The 20,619-nt window shown below is 46.4% G+C and overlaps 1 protein-coding gene across 3 annotated transcripts in view; it reads right to left on the bottom strand.

Annotated features, from left to right (window-relative positions):
* PALLD (palladin, cytoskeletal associated protein) overlaps positions 1 to 20,619 on the bottom strand; it is a 1,335,292-nt gene that overhangs the window by 73,534 nt on the left and 1,241,139 nt on the right. For all 3 annotated transcript variants that reach the window (XM_069631388.1, XM_069631389.1, XM_069631390.1), the window contains 2 exons: positions 11,272 to 11,366; positions 1,180 to 1,312 (listed from right to left, as the gene is read on the bottom strand). In XM_069631388.1, the coding sequence (XP_069487489.1) occupies positions 1,180 to 1,312; positions 11,272 to 11,366 (228 nt within the window). The remainder of the gene's footprint in view (positions 1 to 1,179; positions 1,313 to 11,271; positions 11,367 to 20,619) is intronic.

The following is a 20,619-nucleotide window of genomic DNA, read 5'->3' as shown; positions in this document are numbered from 1 at the left end:
GGGCGGTGTCTCACTTGCGCTTTCCTTTCCTACTGTGGGATGCTCTGTATGCGAATGAATCACCGTGAGCCAAGGAGTATGGACTAAGGAGAAGCAGCGCCGCCATCTGGTGAATGGGAAGACAATGTAGTAAATGGGACAATAGCTGGTAGATGAATCTGACTAGTGCATCTGCAATTTCTGGGACACCCCAACAGTTACAGGACAGAAATGTGTTGGGTGACCACCAAAGGGGGTGAAAATATGGGCATATTCTCACCACCATCAATGTGCAATGCACAGAAGGATCATTACTGACTCAGCTGTGCATTATCTTGCATGCAGCAGTATGATCTGCTACTGTGCCCGATCCACTTCCAGCCATCAAACAGGGATGGAAATAGATTTTTTAAAAAGTATAAAAATATCATATTAGATTTTTTTTTAAAATTGCATCCAATATGCTCTCCCCCCTGCAGCAAAAGGCACAATGAATCCTGAGATCGGAACTGTATTTTCTTTTTCTTTTCCTTTTCTTCCTTTCTCTATTTTTGGTCTATCATAATAAGATTATGGAAAGGTCAGCTTGTTGCAAAAAACATGGTCGATTCAATTTAAATGCAAATAAATAAATAAAAAAGAATGAATCCTAACCCAACAGCTTCCTGTAGGCAGTAAGGGCAGCTGCCGACTGAAAATCTGAGGTGAAAATCAGCGGGGCTTGTAAATAGCAACCAAGAGCTCTAATAATCGGTGTGATAAAATAATAATCACTGGAAAAACAAATGGTCTGCAATATTTCTGAACTCGCCATCACATGATTGAGCCCACTTGATTCTCCTTGTAGCACATATATCAAGCAGGTCTACATCTCATAGGGGTTGCGCTTTAATTGCACCGAACCCTGAAGTCTTGCAGATGCATCTCAGCCGCATTGTTTTTTAATTCTCGCCTTTTCCTTTGAGCCCGAGGGACTGACTGGCCACAGCTCACCCTGAGGGTAAAGATTCAGGGTGGATGCAGAGACAATATGCAACCAATGAAAGACATCTTCCCAGTGCTCCATCTAGCATCGACCTATGTTTTTGGTCAGTTCTGAAACCTGATTGGCTAGTTGGTGTGTCAATGCCCTGCATCCCCAATGTGCGCGTGCACTGACCCCTTTTGCAGCAGGATATCCAGGGAGCCAGTTGTACTTGCCTTGCAGTCCATCCGGCAGAGTTTTCCTTCCTGGACGATGAGGTCCCCCGGAGCCTGCAGGAAGTGAGGTCTGAAGAACCGCTCCTGGATGGGCTCGTTCTCATCTGCGCTGTCCCGGGACCGAGACCTGGGTCTGCGGAAGACAAGAAGTGTGCAGTTAGCAGCCTTTGCGCTCACAACCTTTGTACCTTCAGGGAACTGGTACATATTTTCTGTTGCTTTTGCACCGGTTAAGTACTGATGTAACTAAAAGACATTAAAACCTTTAAACTCAGGGTACAGTGGCTCTATGTGAACATGTTCTTCATCTTCACAGGTTTCCAAGTGAAATGCCATTCTTAGGCTGTAGAATGAGGGGCCGTTTTGAACCCAAGGATAGCACCAAGCTCCGGATACTTATCTTATCTTATCTTATCAGACTAATCAGGTCTGTTATCTACATTGGGTCCTTCTATTTAAGGGTAGACCAGTGGATTTGGAATAACATGGGCCGCCACACCCATTTCACTGTGGAATCCCCTGACCCTCAATAGGTTTTCTCTGGACAGACTGCTTTAAGTTCAACATTACTCAGGAAATGCCGGGTGCATGAAGCTACTTGCATTAGTGGTATTCCTTGGCTGCGCCACCATCCGAGTAGCCAGAAATGGACGATCGCTGTTCTTTCAGGTTCTACGTTAAAAAGGCGAAAATAAAATAACGAGCCCAAAAATAACACTGTTTTTTTAGTCAAATTCCAGAAAATGTAATTGCGGGGGGAGACCCCCACAGCCCCTCACCACATCCCCCACCATAATGTATACCCTTACACCACCCCGTATCTATTTATTTAAAAAGGGTACCAAAATCCCACAAAAATTCGACTTTTAAAACGAATTATTTTGGGCATCATTGTTTTTTTTTTTTGGCGGGAATAGCATTCTTTTATGGGGAGAAAACGTGCAATCTCCCTCGATGGATTTGGGGATATCTCTCCCCTTCTTAGGGAAGGTGTTGGCTTGTGCAGGTTCTACGAGCTCTGGGTGTGTTCAGTGCTCGGTAGAGGTTCTGCACACGAGCCCGTTGAATGATGGGAAATCTTGATGGGCTTCAGTAGAGCATGGCCAGTAGAGAGCGAAGAGTGCTCATCCTCTGGGAGTAGCAGTCTGTGCCTCTTTTCACCATTACAGGACTGTGTTATAAGGCGCGAGGGGAACGCCAGCAGAATGGTGCCTGTGCCCCTGGTCGATTCACCATCGCAAAGACCTTAATTATTCCCCTGTGAAAGCCCATACATGTTCAGGCTACCCTGCTTAAGACTGCTAACCGATGCTTCTAGGACCTAGGACTGGTCTTTTTTTCCATCGGTTTGACCATGGACTGGTCATGATTGAACTATTCAGCATAACCCTCTATTGGTTCACTCCTAATGATGGCAACAAACTCCCAATTAGACGCGCATGAACTATGGTCTAACGGTATCAATTATTCATATATGCTTTAGGAGTTATTTACACTACAATTTACTTTAATATCTTATTTGTTTGCATTGAAGTGTTCAACCCGCATTTATTTGCAGCAGGATTTTATATGTGCATTTTCTGCTCCACGTTGAATTCATCAATGTATTTGTGATTTGTTGTACATGCACTTGTATATTGTTTGCTTTGTAAAATATGACAAAGATTAATTCTTCCGAAAATGATCTAAAAGTAAATAAATAGCAGAAAAAAACAAAAGAACGCATTTAGAATGTAGTACATGTGTAAATAGTGGAGGGAAAATCAACACTTGTGAATTCCCTTAACACTGACCTGGTTCCTCCAGGGCCTACAAAGGGTTCGTCTTGAGGCTAATTGATTGTGGCCTTGTATGTTTTTTTTTAAACTCAATACATTCTGAATCAACAGTTTGTTGTAATTGAACTAGTGGAAAAACCACACCCCATTTTTTCCTAAGACTGCTAACCGATGCTTCTGTTGTTAATTTGTACTGTATATAACTATAGCCAGTGGAAAGAGCGTGCAGAGAGAGAGGGAGACGTCACAAGAAGAAGAACAAAACAAGAGGTAGTTCCTTGTGGCAAAGTGAAAAGAGTCCTCTTAGGGAAGGAATCTCAGTCCTTGTGAGAACCAAAGGAGATGTGCAGGGGTAATCCCCAGCCCAAGTGCCAGTTCAACCAGATAACCTTTACACACAGCACAAAATAGCAGATCCGTTGACCCAGAAATCCCCTTTTATAATAAAGATGTGGACTCAATGTCTAATTGACTTGTTATAAAAGAGCTACAAAAATGACCTTCATTTGACCAACCTGAAGGAGCCACCATTTCCTCTAGAAAAAAGGAATTTACTAAAAATGTACTAATCCAGTCCGAAAAACATTCGCAATCTGCCTTACAAATAACTCTTATGTACTCCAGTGATGTGTCTATGATTTAGGCTTCACAGTAGCACGAATCTGGCATCAAATGTATCTAAAACCTGGCCCTCCTCTGCACCTGAAATTGCTGCCTTTGTGGGAAAGAGGCTGTGACTTATTCGTAATCATCTTTAAAGAAGCATCTCCACCAGAAACGCTGCACATACTAACCAAATGATGCCTAAGACCTTAGTGGTGGCATGTTTACATAAAGCAACATCGGTACACTGTCTGTAACTAGTGACAGGTTTCTATACATTCCAAAATACAGTCTGATCAGGTCACTGACCACAAACCTGGGTCATGGAGGAAGGCGGGTCCAGTGTGGGAGTCCTCGAATGATGACCCCTGAGAGCAGAGAATGGCGGGTTCAGCTGGTTCTCCTCTAGGAGAGCTTCCGGGGCATTTGAGTGAGAGGCATGACGTTTCAAACCCAAGCTGAGGTGCTGGGTGACTTGAGGACTGGATTGCAGTGGTGCTTTGCAGAGAAACGCACACGCGAGGCTATAGTGGGAAGAGCTCTGACATAGGTAAGGAGCCCTGCGTGCCCTTGAAGACAAGGGAGAAGAGAAGCTGTAGAGTCTAACATGGAGGATATTGGAGTAGTACAGATTTCCCATGAGCAGTTGCTAATCAGGGATTAAGCAGCATAGAAAGGGGGGGTGCAGACACGCGTTTCAGGGATTTAGTAGTCTGGTCTTGAAGGCTTTTTCGTGGCAGAGGTGATGAAGGCTACATGCCTCGTGCTGCAGACGAATTGTATGCCAAGGTGCCTGGACAAGGTGAGTCCAAAGGAGATATGGGTAGAAAAAAGGTTGAGTCTGCAATACCAATTATTTCTCTTTTATGCAAGTAAAGCTTGAACGAGTATAGATCCATCCAGGATTGAATTGATTGCTATGAGTGAAAATAAAGGGAGAAGCACAAACGTCCTCCTGCTCCTGCGTTTTCCACTGACTTTCAATGATCAGGACCTGGTGCACCCCTTGAAGGCGTAACATATATCAACTCCTAGTTTGACAAACCATACTATAGTTTAATTAGAAGAAACATTTTTTATTTGTTGACTCATCTTGAGTCTCTCTTTTTACTTTTTGTATTAAAAATACATGCAGCACATAAAACATGTCACAATGAAGTTTGGGTTTGGATAAAGAATACAGTGTCATCCCGTACAATACTTCAGACAGCAAATGAAAAACACATGGATGAACAATGATAAATTGGTTTCTTAATAATTGTCAGGTACTTAGTAGCTATCACCTCACAGGGGTGTTTGATTAGCAATGGATGAATTTGCAAAGAATGGTGTCCGTTGGCACCATTTTTTGCAAATTCATACTAAGTACCTGACAATTCTTAAGAAACCAATTTATCATTGTTCATCCATGTGTTTTTCATTTGCTGTCTGATGTATTGTACGGGATGACACCCTATTCTTTATCCAAACCCAAACTTCATTGTGACATGTTTTATTTGCTGCATGTATTTTTAATGCAAAAAGAAAAAAGAGAGACTCAAGATGAGTCAACAAATAAAAAATGTTTGTTCTAATTAAACTATAGTCTGGTTTGTCAAACTAGGAGTTGATATATGTTACGCCTTCAAGGGGTGCACCAGGTCCTGATCATTGAAAGTCAGTGGAAAACGCAGGAGCAGGAGGACGTTTATGGTTCTCTCTTTTTTTGCTTTAGGAACCCTTTTATACCACAAACCCCTCAATAAACAAAAACATAGGGTACAACCTGTTGTATGGACTTGCTATGAGTGAAGACAAGATTCTGAATTGGAAGAGGTGACTGAGGGATGGGAAGGAAAATGATCTGGGTTTAGTTGGGAAAAAAAGGGTATTAGAAGACGACAAAGCTGAAGGAGTCAGTGTAAAGGGAGAAAGGGAGAGGAGCCAGGACTGGTGAAGGGTTTTGGTGGAGTAGTGCGAAGAGCAACGTTAGATAGAGAAGGCGCTAAACGAGAGACAGGGCGAGAGTCTATTTGGGGCTGTGCCAGTGATCCCAAGGGAAGCAAGAGTCGAAGCACGCTAGATCAGTCGAATATAAAGAATCGTGCCTAAATGATGAGATTAGATAATGGGTGGTTGTGTTGGGCAGTGGGGTGGGGGGAGTTGGATCCTTCAGTGAGGACAGTGTTTGTGAGGTCCATTGGCCAATACAGGATTGCGTAAACTGTGGGTGGAGGGGGAGCCTGTTGAGCACAAACCATTCTATTGTCATAAACAAATTAATGGGATAGAATGGGTGTGGAGATGTCGGCCATCCCTTTTCATGCAATGGGGAGACCAACACCAATTCAAGAAATGTGGGTGCACAAGCAGAGACAGTGAATGGACAGTCAGGAGAAGCATGGCAGTATGATACAGGAAAGTGGAAGGTACTCAATCATTTGTGGATCAGAGTTGTCAGAAGGGGTGCATGTCTGGTCTGTGGACAAGCATTTGTGGTGAGTGTGTATGAGCCACCTAGGTGATGGATGAGGGATGGGAAGACTGAAAGAGAGGGGAGTGGGAAAATAGGAGTAGAGCAGAGGGTCCACTGAGTGCTGAGGGTCTTCTTTATGAGGGCGTCTGTACAGGAGAAATAGGAAGGAAAGTAGCTTTTATGCAGTGTGGGTGGGTTGGGTTAGTACAGTGTAGGAGGAGGAGGAGTGTGTGTAGAAAGTTCAATCTCCCAAAGAGGTGCTGGAGTGTGTTTTTGAGCCTTTGGTAGTAGACTGATACAGCAGAACCCAGTGAGATCAGGAGAGAACTAAGGGCCAACGTGTAGGAATCGAGGTGTGTGCAGGCATGGCATCCAAGTGAGACGGAGGGGTTGCAACTGTGTCTTAAGGGAGAGGATGTGCATGGGTGATCCATGATTGTGCACCTGAGGCTGGGGGGATGAAAGTGCAGTAGGGATGGAAAGAGCCAAAGATCGAATGACGTGTAGCGCTAAAGATTTAAAAGTGGGAGAGGCGTACAGAAAGGAAATAAGACCATTATGGGTGGTTTGCTCGCGGACGGAGAGGGAACTTGCATTAGGGTATGAAGGCGAAACCTATGGGCAAGGATGGGGGCCAGTCGCAGAATGGAGGGAGCAATGGTGGGAGGGGAGTGTGTTAGAAAGAAGGATATATTCTAGTGGATTTGCATGTAACTGGGAGGGCATGATTGTGTACTGGAAATGGAGCGTTCCGAGGCTACTTGGGCAAAGAGGATTCCTTGATGGTTGTTCTTCATGTTGAGATTAAGGTCTGAAAGAATGGTAGTAGTTGGTTCAGGCAAATGCAGCCAGAATCCAGCAAAAATCATTGAATGATTTAATGACTCTACGGGCAATATATTAGAATAGCATGGATTTGGAGCGGGTACCGAATGGGGGTGGCAGTGCATTACATCGATCCACTTATACGGTTGAGGAAAAATATTGCAGATACGCCAGGGAATGATGGATCATGGTTGTTCAAGTCTGGTGAGGAAGATGAGGATGGGAGGTGGGTGAGGTGGTTAGTGGGATAAAGATAGTAGCCGAGAAGTCCAGGGGTGTGCAAGGGATGATACGTGTGGAGGGCGGCATTGAGTGCAAACGAGGGAGCAGGTAGGGAGAGAGCACTTACCCTGTGGGAGCCAGAGGCCAAGTTGCCACATTATGACATGATCTAAGGACGTGTTGCATCCTTACATGGTACTAATTGCTTATTTAGGCCTCACAATTGATTGATCCTGAGGTTGGAGTACTGACACTGATTCCCAAATAAAGATGGACACGGCCGGTTTTGGTGGGCAAGGGGAGCCCAAACACATATGGCCACCCAGGGCTTTGGCGAGAGGGCTATTGAGGCGCATGTGGCGGTGCCTGTTGATCCCCACCTCGCCTGGGATCCGTCTAGTAAATGTGGGGGCGTTCATTATGGCAATCGTGGCTGTAGTGGTACGCCGGAAGAGCTTACTTCCAACACTGCTCCAAGTAACAGTAGGTCCACGTCAGAGGACGTGGTGCTTGGTGATCTGTGCAGATAGGTCCGCGATTGCCACAGGACCACTCACAACTGACAGCTATGGCTCCTGTGGCACCAGATGGACACAACTGCGTTTAGATTCTCGTGTCTGGCATGCGGAAAGTAACATCCTTTGTGGCACTATAATTTCCCCTCTCCGCTTGCGGGATGTCCTAGTGCTGTAAAACAACTCCTGACTCCACGGCTAGCCAATAGACACAATTCACTGTACCTACAGAACAAGAAAAGTGTCTGACCAAAACTTTCGTTTGATAATATACTTTAAGAACTACAATAAAGATGAGAAAGCAATAAACATCCAGCTTGGAAGAGCCAGAGCGTCAGTTCTTTCCTAACCTGTGATCTCCCTGCTGAAAGCTCGCTTTAAGTGGATTGTGTCGCCTAATGACAAGCCATTGGCAACTGTTCAGTAAAAATAAGTATTTCGTAAAGCCTCGATGGGTGCAAATGTCAAACAAACAGCCCCGTCCCAAGAGTCAGAGGTAAACAGATTCTGTCTGTTTTGCTCGCCTTCCTGGCCTCCCACGCAGCCACCACTATAAACGAAAGGGCAGGGCCAGGGCCGCGTGTGCGGGGGAGGAGGCTGCCTGCATCTCTGAGTCATGTCTTCCTATTTTGAGGACTTAAGACTTTGAAGCTGGGGTTTAACGAAGATAAATAAATAATGCCAAAGGTCATTGGAGAGATAATTCCGTTTATCTTACTCATTGTACGCTTCTTCTCAATTCAATGATCCTTTCAGGAACTGGACGTGACAAGATGGCGCCCCTGTCTCTGCAGCAACGGGAAGATGGATTCCGGAGTAGCCTTACAAGTCTCAGTATCCGTTTAATGACAATGGCCCTCATTAGGACCTTGGCGGAGGACCATGGCGCTATTAGCACCATGGTCCATGGCGCTAAGCTGCCAACTCTGCCATGGTGGTTGGCGGACTTACCGCCCCATTCCGACCTTGGCGGGGCGGTAAGTCCCCAATCCCCATTTACCCTTCCCCATTCCCATTTTTGCCCCATAGGGCATAATGGGAGTGGGGAAGGCGTTAATTACGCCACCGTAAATTACGGTGGCGTAATTAACAACAAGGTCCCTTAGCGCCATGGATTTTAACGCCTGCTAAAAGCAGGCGTTAAAATCACCATGGCGCTAAGGGAACTCGTACTCAGGCGGTAAGGGTCGGCAAGGTTTACGCCGGCGTAAACCCCTTACCGCCTGGGTCCTAATGAGGGCCAATGTGTGAACACACAAAGTAGTCCAGGCATGTAAAACGTACTTTAATGTTTAAAAGCTAGTGCAACTCTAGTTTATAAACATTTAGGTAAGTCTTACATGCCTGACTTCTTTGTGTGTTCACATATTGGACCTTTGGTCCAGGGCACATGGCCCCTTTGGTCCCACAATGTATTTAAGTACAGTGTGTGCCAGTGTGTGGCACGCACCAGCACTTGGCCAGGCAGGAGGAATCGGGGAGACGTAGGGGCATGGCTGCATTGTGGAGAATCTTACCTGTGCTTATTTGTTCAATCAATGATGATTCAAAACTAGACAGTGGGGAAAGATCCTCCATGGATGATGCCAGGATAACCCATTTCTGAAGGGCAGGGAGGTCTGCTCGATCCTCAACACAGTCCAGGCAGTTTTGGAGCAAGGATTACCCTCGGCAGCAAATAACGCTACTACCGGTTGCAATGTGAGGAGCGCCACCTCATTACGACGTACGGCTCCTTCGTACATCATCTTCTCATATCTTGAAAGAACACACATATCATTAATCATTTGCTAAAGATTGGCCTTTTCCTGGCTTTCCATAGCCCAGGCACCTGCTTTTCAACCGCCACCTATGCTTGCATGAACATCGTAAACTCAGACCCATCAATTTCTAATACAAATCTTTCCCACCTTCTGCTTAGAAACACCTTGCTGTGAGGCGACTCTCTTGCTGAACAATACAAGCCACTCATATATTTGGATCCGTGTTCAAATGCCACATACATAAGACTGACTCGGCGGAAGACAGCCGATAAGGCCGCTCCCCGCAGGGTCGATCTTATTCATGCCTCTCCCTTCCTTTTGTCCTTTCTGAGGGCCCCCCGCCCATTCCCTACCCCCTGCTGCATGGCACACTGCTACCCACCCCCCTCCACTTACCTTTACAGGCCTCCCTGGTCGCGGACTCCAGACTGCTTTCCTCAAAACCCGACGCACTGCACGTCGCACTTCCTGACGCAGCCTTATGTGTGTCAGGTTTTGTGGGATTCTGTCTGGGGACCACAAACAATATATTTGTTCATTCAGCCATGCATTTATCTGTGTTCCTGAGCCTGTCAGTCACTTCCCTTCACATACATGATAATGAGAGTCTGTGGCATTATGCTAGATCCCCAACAGCTTTTGTGAACCCGGAACCGGGTGAAATGACACCAGGGCCATACTGTGAGTGCTTTCAGCCCTATTGTAAGGTGTGAAAGGAGTCTGGCCACCTTCCTTAGAGGGCGACCTCAAGTCAACACCCCAAAGGAGGGGTACTCCTGTCACGAGGCCACTGATTTCTAGCCAAAGCCACCTCCAGATTGTGTGTATGCTGGCCTGCAACTTATGGGCAATTCAACAAAGCTGATGGAACCTCAAGCAACACCTTCTGCCAGATGATTTATGCAAACCACAAGCACAGATAATGCCTTCTGGAGCATCCTAATAGTTGGTCAATTGTTCTCTTATAGTTTTCTCCAACTTGGTGGAGGAAAAATCAGGGCACTACTACTCCACTCTCAACCAGAGGTAATGGTCTGTAACTGCCAAGAGCAGCGTGAAGGTATTATTGACTCCTAACCACCTGTCCGGTCCAGTTTTGGGCCTCGGAGGCCAGTTAGGTCACTTTGACCTCTTTTGCTCACAAAAAGTCCTTTTACGAACATTGTGGTTTTTGATTGACTTTCACCCCTGTTTCATCACCCAGAGTGCTGCATCTTGCTATATTTGCATATTTTGTGTTTGTTCCACATGGGTGAGTTTTTGTAAGGTTTTTCTATTTAGTATTATTGCATATGGTGTGTTTGAAGTATATTATATATTATTTATAGAACCTTGATTGTCCATTTCTTTATTTTGGAATGGTTGTCCTTCACTGTTTGGGTTGCTACTGTTTCACATTCACACCCCTCCTGAGAGTAGAACCTGCCCTGAGCCCACGATACCACAAAAGGTGAAGAAGTTATTCTCTTGACTGTGCCTGTTTCACCTTTATGATTGGGATCACACCTGCGCTGTAGAGGTGTGAGGGCGAGTGGCCAGTTTAGCCACTACTCATCCTTGAACTCCTGTGGGGCAGAAGTCATTTCGTCAGAACAGGCTCTCAGCAAATGTTGTTCTCTATCTCTTGCCCTTATTTACATTGAAATCTAAAGCTATTACTTGGAATGGTAGCCATTATTTACTTCTTACCATTCTCCCTATCTTCCTTCTCCAGCCCCCTGTGTTCTAGAGTTCCTCCTTGGCCCTCAGCTAATTTGAAATGTTATATTTTTTCCACTCTTTCCTTCATTGCTTCCTCAACCACAACTTTTATTCCCAACACCATGAAGTAACTTTGCCCATGGTGGCAGCTTATTAATCATCAATACATGGATATCTCCATTTATTAACAACAATTGGCAATATTCCTGCAGCCATTGTGGACAGGTTACCTTCTGACGTGCGACTGGCCTGTGGAGGTACGAGGACTGCGGCCCCTCTGGTTAACCGCCTGGACCATCAGCCTTCCAGTACAGCTTACTCGCCCCTGTTGGTGTGAAAACAAAAGGGAACAGAGGTTAACAAGTAGAAAACAGAAAGCAAAAATGCAGGCTTCCAGGATTTGTTGGACTAGATTGTGTATGGTGGACAGCATAATCAGCCTTCCGGGTCAGTATCCCAAGGAGAAGACTGGATGGTGTACGGCTTAATGACTGGGAACTAAGTACATATTTTACTGACTCCTGAAGAAAGTCGTGTAGGAGGTGCTGTACATACTTGACTTAGGGGGTCATTACAGGTTTTCCAGTAACCCGCCTGTAATACTGGCGGGTTACCGGCAAACCCGCCTTACTGTTACCGGCGCCCTATTTCCCAATGTTATTGGGATTTTAAGGGTGCCGGCAATGGTGGTAAGTTCCCATTCCATGGAGTCCCACAGTACTCTATGGAAAGGGTTTGCCGCAATCACCGGCACTGGTTTTACCAGTGGCGGTGATTGCTGCCATTATTTGCTGGTAGAGGCCTGAGCTCCCGGCAGGTCAGGCCTGTGGGTAGTTCACTGCTCCTACCGGCAAACCTGGAATGTGCCGGTCTAGTAAAAATGTCTGAGCCGGTATTACCAGCATTTATTCCTGCATTTTTACCTACAGGGCACACTCATGATGAGGCCCCAGTGTCCAAAGCCTTTCTCTTAGAAATCCGGCCTCATTGTTGCAGAAAAGTACAAAAAGGTGAGACATGTAAGCCCACATCCAGTTGGCAGCATATACCCCTGAGAGCGCACCCATGGAACTAATGCATGCCGTGATTGTCTGGCCTATAGCCGAGACGGCCAGGTTTGCTGAAGTGTAGCCCATCCAAAGTCTGCGCTACCCAGGGTCAGGCGCAACAGGCAAGCCTCCATGCTTGCAATGGTGGGACTGTTCTGTATTGGAAGCCCGTGGAACCCCTACAGGGCCGCCTTTGGCAAAACTCAAAATAAAGGCTGTGTTCTTTTTTTAGCTGCCTTTCTCTGAAGCCTTGCCTAAAATAATTTGCATAAACAACAACAATTGAGTTTTGATGTCTTTCAAAAGTCAGGCTCAGTGGGAGCCGTGAGTGAGCAAGTCTGCTTTGAAAACCACATAGCTAATTTGAAATACAGATGAGAGGGCTTCATTACAGGTCTGATGGTAACAGTGAAAACAAGTAGTACTTTAAATACCTCCTATTTTCAATTAAAGAACAGCCTGGACAATTAACAGAGTGGGGTACAATGAAAGTGCTGAATGGAGCAAATCCGGGCTTTTTACTTATGCAATATTTTCTATGTACCCCAGGCCGTAAATATCCTATGTAACTCCATCCTGTAATTAGGTGGTATTTTAAGAATAGGAGGTGTTTGACATACATAAATACATACTTGTTTTAACCATAATCACCATGCATATAATGTTGCTCAAAGTGTGGATTTGGGTGTACCATTTTGGTACGTAGTTAGCGGACGAGGAATAATACTCCAGGGAGTACTCAGCAATGTTCGGCTTTAGGCATGTATAAACATTACGTGGCTGTTCAACATCATGCCATACTTCTGAGATAATGATGGACTTCTCAATATACAGATATTGGAAAATGATGGCAACATATTTAATTGTAATACATGAGTCTTATGCTTCACTCGCATTACAGAAGTGCACGTGCAGTCTACTCGTAATCAGTGATTTGATTCCCTGACAAACTCTCGCTCGAGCCCTTTAACTTGGGCCCCGGACCGTTACCATCCGTTCCAGGCCATGGAATGAGTGATTATTGCTTTTAGCACCCCGGGTTGCCAATCCGGTAACCTGGGGGGCTGATAGCTATGTCTTTTGGATGAATCAAGGGGACACCCAAAAGATTGTTTCAAAATGGCCTCTACCGATTTGGAAGACGGGGCTCCAAGGGGAACTCCTCTTCCATTTCCATGGCAACCAGAAGGAAGACGAAGGCACAGCAGTAGCGGCACGGCAGGGCACCACCGCCACTGGAGCAATCAGGTAAATGGGGGTTGAGGGATGGGTAAATTAAGAAGAAGGGAAGGTGGTATGGGGGAATATGGTGGGGCGGGGAAGCAGCCCTCAGATTGCTCAGAATGCAGCTTGGATCATGGGATTCAGCCCACAATCTGAGCAACTTTATTGGTTGCTCCCCCCGCCCTGGGTGCTAATTAATAGGAGTACACCCAGCAAAGCACGAGCAAGTGCAGTCCTCGAGTCAATTAGCAAAAGGTCTGTAAATATTACCCCAAAAAGCCAGAAATATTAGTCAGGCTGGTTCTCAGTGGTGGCATGAACGTGCACAGAGCCTTCCCATAACTGGCAGCATTCTTGAGAAGCAACAAACATCTGCATTTTCTAAAAACTCGCCCATATTTCCTCTTCCTCCATTGCAGAATCGGTCCAGCACCAGAGTATTGGCCTGCCCGTGTTGAGACATTTTGCTTGCCCTCACGCAACGTGCCATTGTAGACATGAGTCCTTATGCCGGAAGAAGACACTCGGGTGGGCGATTCTAAAGACTCAACATTTCTCAATAATCCTTTAGGGAAGGGAACACGATATGAGTGAAAAGCGGACAGAGACGAAGAGCAGATGCAGGCTAAATCTTTCCACGGTTGCAGGTTTCTTTATTGTAATGCAAAGTGATATAGGTTCTCTGCACTGTAGCTTTAAGGTACAGTCTTCTTTCATATAGCGCTGACCGAGCTTCAAGGAGTGCTTTACAGAGACCAATTGTAATGTCCCGGCAAGGACACTGTTAACTGAGCACCTGAGCTCTGTCACTAGAGGCGAGTGCACATCGCGCATGTGCGCTAGGATTTCCTGTGCGCAGGAAGTTGCCGCAGGGAGTATAAAGAAGGTTATAATGTTCTCTGGCACCTCGTAATTATTTCTCTTTACACTCGAGTTAACCCCTGGTTCCCTCCAGTGCATTCAGCTCTCCTTAATGTCATTTCATACATGAAGGACACGACAATGGCGACGAGGATGGGATGCCAGTAAATGCAACTCTGGTGCCTGAGGTTTCCTGATATCTGAACTTCTGAGGCCTTCAGAGCGACCACCTCATTCCATAATGTCAGAAGGTGAGTTGAATGAAGAAGATGCACGCAGTGCAGCAGTTTTTCGCCGACCTAGACCATTTGACATGACTGATCAGCAAGCCCTAGAACCCAGCTGGGAGAAGAGCATAAGAAGATTTGAAAACGACCTGCACGCACATGTCTTCAACACGACGTGCCAACTGGTGGGTGAATCATGGACGCCTTTGCAACTCGTCTTCGCAAGTTGGTGTTGTACTGCAAGTTTCACACATTCTCGAATGAAGAAGCCATTCGACTGTGAATTATAGGAGGGTGTCTGTCATCATCATTTGGAAAAAGTTCCTTCGAGAAACTCTCCCACTGGCTACCATATTGAAAATATCCAGGACAGAGTCCAGGGTGGACGCACAAGCTTTATAAATTAAAACTTCTAAGGTACCTAGCGAAGAGCAAATCTATCAATCGTCATCGGCCCGAGGGGGACCCACTGCCAGCCACATGTACAGAGGGCCTGTATCATCCGGAAGATGTTATAGATGTGGTCTTCCGTTTCCCCATTAAGAAGGAATGGAATGTCCCTCATTTGGTCGTGCTTGAACCTAGTGCAGCAGGGAAAATCATCTAGCTGTTGTCTACAACACTGCACCAGGATGATAGCCGGGGTACAGCTCTACGCCATCCAAGCAAGAGATCAGTGCATGTGGCAATGTCCCAAGGGGAGATGCCAGTGCGAGGCGAGACCCCGTGCGCCACGTGGGACAAGTGACAGGAAGCTCTCCTTCGCTCTCACCCCCCAGAGAACCAACTCAGTGCGATTATGCCTACACAATGAACAACGTGACAGCTCCGCCAAAGGCGACCTTAACCTGCTAGTAGGAGACCATCAGTCCGAATTCCTCATCGATAATGGCACTATCCTGAACATCATGTGTGTGTCAGAATAGTGCAAAATGATGCCCCGGCCATGGCTAGGTCAGTCGGACCTGAAGGTCTTCCAGTGGGAATCGAGAGGGCCGGTGCAAAACCACAGGAAGGTCTTCACATCATTACGATACAAGGAGAAGTGCACCCAAGCTGAATTCCACGTGCTTAAAGGAGGAGTTCCCAGGAGCAACCTACTTGGTCACCCTACAGCCATTAAGATGGAGATAGCGGCAGTAACATACAACATGCAGTCCATGTTCTCGGCCAGGCAACTGTTTCTGACGCTGTTCGAAGGCATTGGGGGCCTGAAAGGAAGTCCTGTGACACCCTACATCGACAAATCAGTACCACTGGTTGCTCAGCACCCGAGGAGGATTCCAGTGCACCTGCAACCACTGGTGGAGGAAGAAATACAATGCCTATTAAACTATGGCATAATAGAACCAGCTGATGGCCCCACTCCATGGGTATCTCCCATAGTAGCTGTTCCCAAGAGACAGTCCATCAACATGATACGCTAATGTGTCGACATGCACCAGGCGACCAATGCAATCAGGCGCAAGAGACATCCTGGAATGCACCTGGATCATATGATCAGCCTACTAAATGGAGCAAAGGTGTTTTCAAAACTTGACCTGAACAAAGGATATCATCAGATTGTGATAGATGAACAATCCAGGTATATCACCACATTTGCCACGTTGATTGAGACTCAGCTTCGGCATCTGCTCGGCTGCCCAGATATTACAAGAGTGTGTGAGGAGAGTGATTCGCCATGTAAATAACTGCTGCAATTATAGCAACGACATCTTGATATTTGGGGCCAGGCTGGCACAGCATGATCATACCTTGCGTCAAGTGTACACGGCACTGGTGGATGCTGGGATGACGCTTAACAGCAAGAAATGCATCTTTCACAAGTTCTATGGACCCATCTTTTCACAAGAGGCATGAGCCCGGATACAAGCAAGGTTGCTGCCATCTCAGCGATTTCACCCCCCAAAGATGTCAGTGAAGTCAGATCATTTCTGGGAATGGCCAGCTACTGTGGCCGATACATTCGAGACTTTGCGACTACCAGCGCGCCCCTCCGAGAGCTCACCAAGCAAGGCAGGCCTTTCCAATGGTCACAACACTGCAAAGGTGCGTTTTACATGGATCAAGAATCACATTGCATCAGCAGAGCACATGGCCTACTTTGATCCGAATCTGTGCACAGAATTGACGGTTGATGCTAGCCCAGTCGTCATGGGAGTGATTTTGGCACAACATCAGCCGGGACAGGAATCTCCTCAGACTATCATAGCATACACCAGCAAGAGCCTCTCATATATGGAAACCAGGTACTCACAACCTTAAGAAAGAGGCCCTTGCCATTCCCTGGGCATGCAAACACTTCCAAATGTTTCTCAAGGGCAAACCTTTCACGATTGTGATGGATCATCAGGCATTGGTGACCATATACGGATGTTCTCGGTGCAAGATGCCCCCCTGAATTGAGAGATGGGCCTGAGATTACAGGACTTTGACTTCACAATCATCCACAAGCCAGACAAGGAGTACAATCCAGCAGACTTTATGTTGCGACATCTGCTGCCATGTGACTTCACCGACAAAAGCCTGGCAAAAAGAATATGTTAATTTCCTCACATGCCATGGCCCTCCCAAGGCAATCACTTCTGAAACCAATCAACCTCACACGAAGTGAGACGCTGCACTACTGAAGGTACAGGAACTGATCCTATTTAGGAGATGGAGAGATCTGTACAGCACCATTGAAGTATGAGAAGCCCATCTCGCTGTGGAAATGTGCGAGAAGAACTATCAATATCAGCGGATGGACTTGTCATGACAGGGCATCGGATAGTTATTCCCTCGGATCTACGACAAGCAATAATTGATCTGGCACATGAGGGTCACAGTGGAATGGTGGCCACGAAGAGAAAAATTAGAGGCACCATGTGTTTCCCAGGCTGGATCAAATGGTGGAGCGGGTCATAAATGTGTGCCACCTATGCCAGAGCACTTCCAGACCAAACAGAGTGGAGCCTCTGGTAATGTCGGAAATGCCTGAACAACCGTGGACCCATCTCGCAATTGACTTCTTCGGTCCCTTCGAGGAAAGTAAGTACTGGCTGGTCATCCTGGACGAGTTTTCTTGATTTCCCCATGGTACACCTGATATTGTCCACAGCGGCCAGCACCGTCATACCAGAACTGGACAACATGTTCTCCACGAGAGACAATCCAGAAGTCCTAAAGTTGGATAATGGCCCACCTTTCAGCAGTCTGGAGTTTGCAAAGTTCATGCAGTACATGGGAATCCGTCACAGAAGAATTACTCCATTATTGACTAAGGCCAATGGCATGGTGGAGCGATTCATGGGCATCTTGAAAAGAGTTGTGCAGCAAAATGAGTTAAGAGAAATATCGCTCAATCAGGCTGCGTGCAACATGCTCTCACAGGAACAGGAACTCACTGCATGGCACAAAAGAAAAAGTACTGACCTGCAAATAGGTGACAGGGTGCTCATATGCAGATGACAGGATAGAAAGTCAGATTCAAAATTTGCTCCAGAACAACTGACGATATTGCACGTGAACAGAACAATGATTACTGCGCGATCCCCCAGGAGAGCGGTTACTCGGAACGTCTCTCACTTCAAACTATACAAAGAAGAAAGTTGTGAAGATCAAGGGAAGGAAGAACCGGCTGCAACACACGAAGGGTCGATGAGTGAGAGAGAAGATGAGCCAAGAGAGTAGCAGGAAGAATTTCAGAGCAGTTACACCAGGTGTATTCGAAGGCCTGTGCGTCTCATTGAAGAGATGTGAAGACAAAAAAACGGAGTGACTTTTTGTGTGCCCGAACGGGGGAGATGTTGTGTCCCGGCAAGGACACAGTTAATGGAGGTCCTGAGCTCTGTCACTAGAGGCGCCATCCAATGAGGCTAGTGCACGTCGCACATGCGCGCTAGGGTTTCCCGCATGCAGACAGTTGCCGGCTGGGAGAATAAAGAAGGTTATAACGCTCTGTGGCTCCTTGTAATTATTTTTCTTTGCACTGGAGTTAACCCCCAGTTCCCTCCGGTGCACCCAGCTCTCCTTCATGCATTTCACACATGAAGGACAGGACACAATTATTATAATATCAGGGAAAACCTGGGGTGCTGAACATAAGCAGTATGGTGTGTGGGTCACGACTGTGACCTGGTTGCAGAAGGCTGAATGCAAAGAGGAGGGGCTTGGGACATAGCATTAAATTAATACTCGAGGCAATGCTAGATTGCATACTGGGTCACGACTGTGACCTGGTTGCAGAAGGTTGAATGCAAAGAGGAGGGGCTTGGGACATAGCATTAAATTAATACTCGAGGCAATGCTAGATTGCATACTGGGTCACGACTGTGACCTGGTTGCAGAAGATTGAATGCAAAGAGGAGGGGCTTGGGACATAGCATTAAATTAATACTCGAGGCAATGCTAGATTGCATACTGGGTCACGACTGTGACCTGGTTGCAGAAGTCTGAATGCAAAGAGGAGGGGCTTGGGACATAGCATTAAATTAATACTCGAGGCAAAGCTAGATTGCACACTGGGTCACGACTGTGACCTGGTTGCAGAAGGCTGAATGCAAAGAGGAGGGGCTTGGGACATAGCATTAAATTAATACTCGAGGCAATGCTAGATTGCATACTGGGTCACGACTGTGACCAGGTTGCAGAAGGCTGAATGCAAAGAGGAGGGGCTTGGGACATAGCATTAAATTAATACTCGAGGCAATGCTAGATTGCATAATGTACACTGCAGTTTCCATATTACGTGTACTTACAAATTTACAGATGCACCAAATACAGAATGATTTCCCCAGAATCACGTGATTTTTGATCGCATGTCAAAGCCGCGGTTAGAACCCCAGGCAACACATTTGCAAAAACAGGTGTCGTGATGTACCCAAGTCCACAAAAGCAATGAGCGGAAACACAGTATGGGAGGAGCATATGGAAATGGTAGCGCATGCGCGTATTTTAGGCAGGTTGAAGTTTGTCAGTATAAGTAGGGTCTTTGCACGCTGTGGCAGAGAGGATGGTATGTGGCACGGGAAAATGAGAAAGGAAAGTAAGCTGCTGAAGTCTTCGTACCTATGTTTCTATGTACCTCAAGAAAAAAGTCACACGGTTTCTACTTTTTCTCCCTTGCACCGTTGACCAAAATGTAACCGCCGGCGACGCTCCAATGCACTTTTCTGTATTAATCTGCAAGTCAACCCACCTGTAACCAATGGTCGATAAGCACTGATGTCCAATGTACTATAAGTATGCTTGTGTAACTATGTCACCTCAGGGTTAGGTGCGCGTTACAAATAATAAACTAAACTAAACTAAGCATGCAGTTTTAGCAGGTAGCGGGAGGTGAAAGATGCAAGTCAGAAGATATCCTAAGCCACCGGATCGTGGTGCGCTGATGTAACGTATAAGCTGTGCAGTCCGTTGAGAGGGGATGGTGAGGCTTTGGGGGCGAAGAGAGCACAAGACAGGAGTGAGAGAAATTGGAGCTGCTATTGGCAGTAAGGTTAAATGAGAGGTACAGAGAGACTCCCGATTAAATGAGAGGTGCAGCAGAGAATTTAGGGGCAATGAGGTTTCAGCCGAGTGAATCTGGTCCAATCAGCAAAATTAATGAAGAAAGAGGCATGACCAAATTAGTGGACTATTTTGGTGATTTCAAAAATGGCAAAGAAAATGTAGCCCAAACATAGATTCAAACCCGTCTCCAGGTTCTGATGTGAGCATTTTAGGGAGTACATCACATCTCCCTTCAGACACAAAATTCAGGTAATTTCTGGAAGTCTATGTGTTCTTGGTAGGATAATATGCTTTAGTGCTAAAACGGGCACCCTCTGATGCTGTGAAAGAGCCAGGGGGAGGTGGTGCTGGAGCATCGTTTTCATCACCCTGTGAGACTACCGGACCCATCACTGCACTACAGCAAGGGCTGGTTTATTAAGGGAATGTTTGAAGCCTTGTAGTACAAGCTACCCGCCAGCTCACTGCCCGAGGAAGGACTGCCCTATACGGCCTACGAGCAATGTACAAAGGGCCAGCCCCACAGCCCAATGGGGGCCAGCTTGGTTGGGTAACTGAGGCCTTTTTTAGTACTTAGTATGGTGTGTTATGGTCTTTAAAAACACTCTGTATCGTACCACTCAGTTTGTTGGGAGAGGTCTTGAATTGAGATTTGTCGCGCAACATTTTGTTTCGGTGCCAGGTCCCACTTTCTGTCCCAGGTCAGTCATACACTGGGCAAAGG

This window comes from Ambystoma mexicanum, chromosome 6q, assembly GCF_040938575.1.
Source record: "Ambystoma mexicanum isolate Mex_15411 chromosome 6q, UKY_AmexF1_1, whole genome shotgun sequence".
NCBI lineage: Eukaryota > Metazoa > Chordata > Amphibia > Caudata > Ambystomatidae > Ambystoma > Ambystoma mexicanum.
Note: the sequence above shows the minus strand (reverse complement) of the source record. Positions and strands in the feature narration are given on the sequence as shown.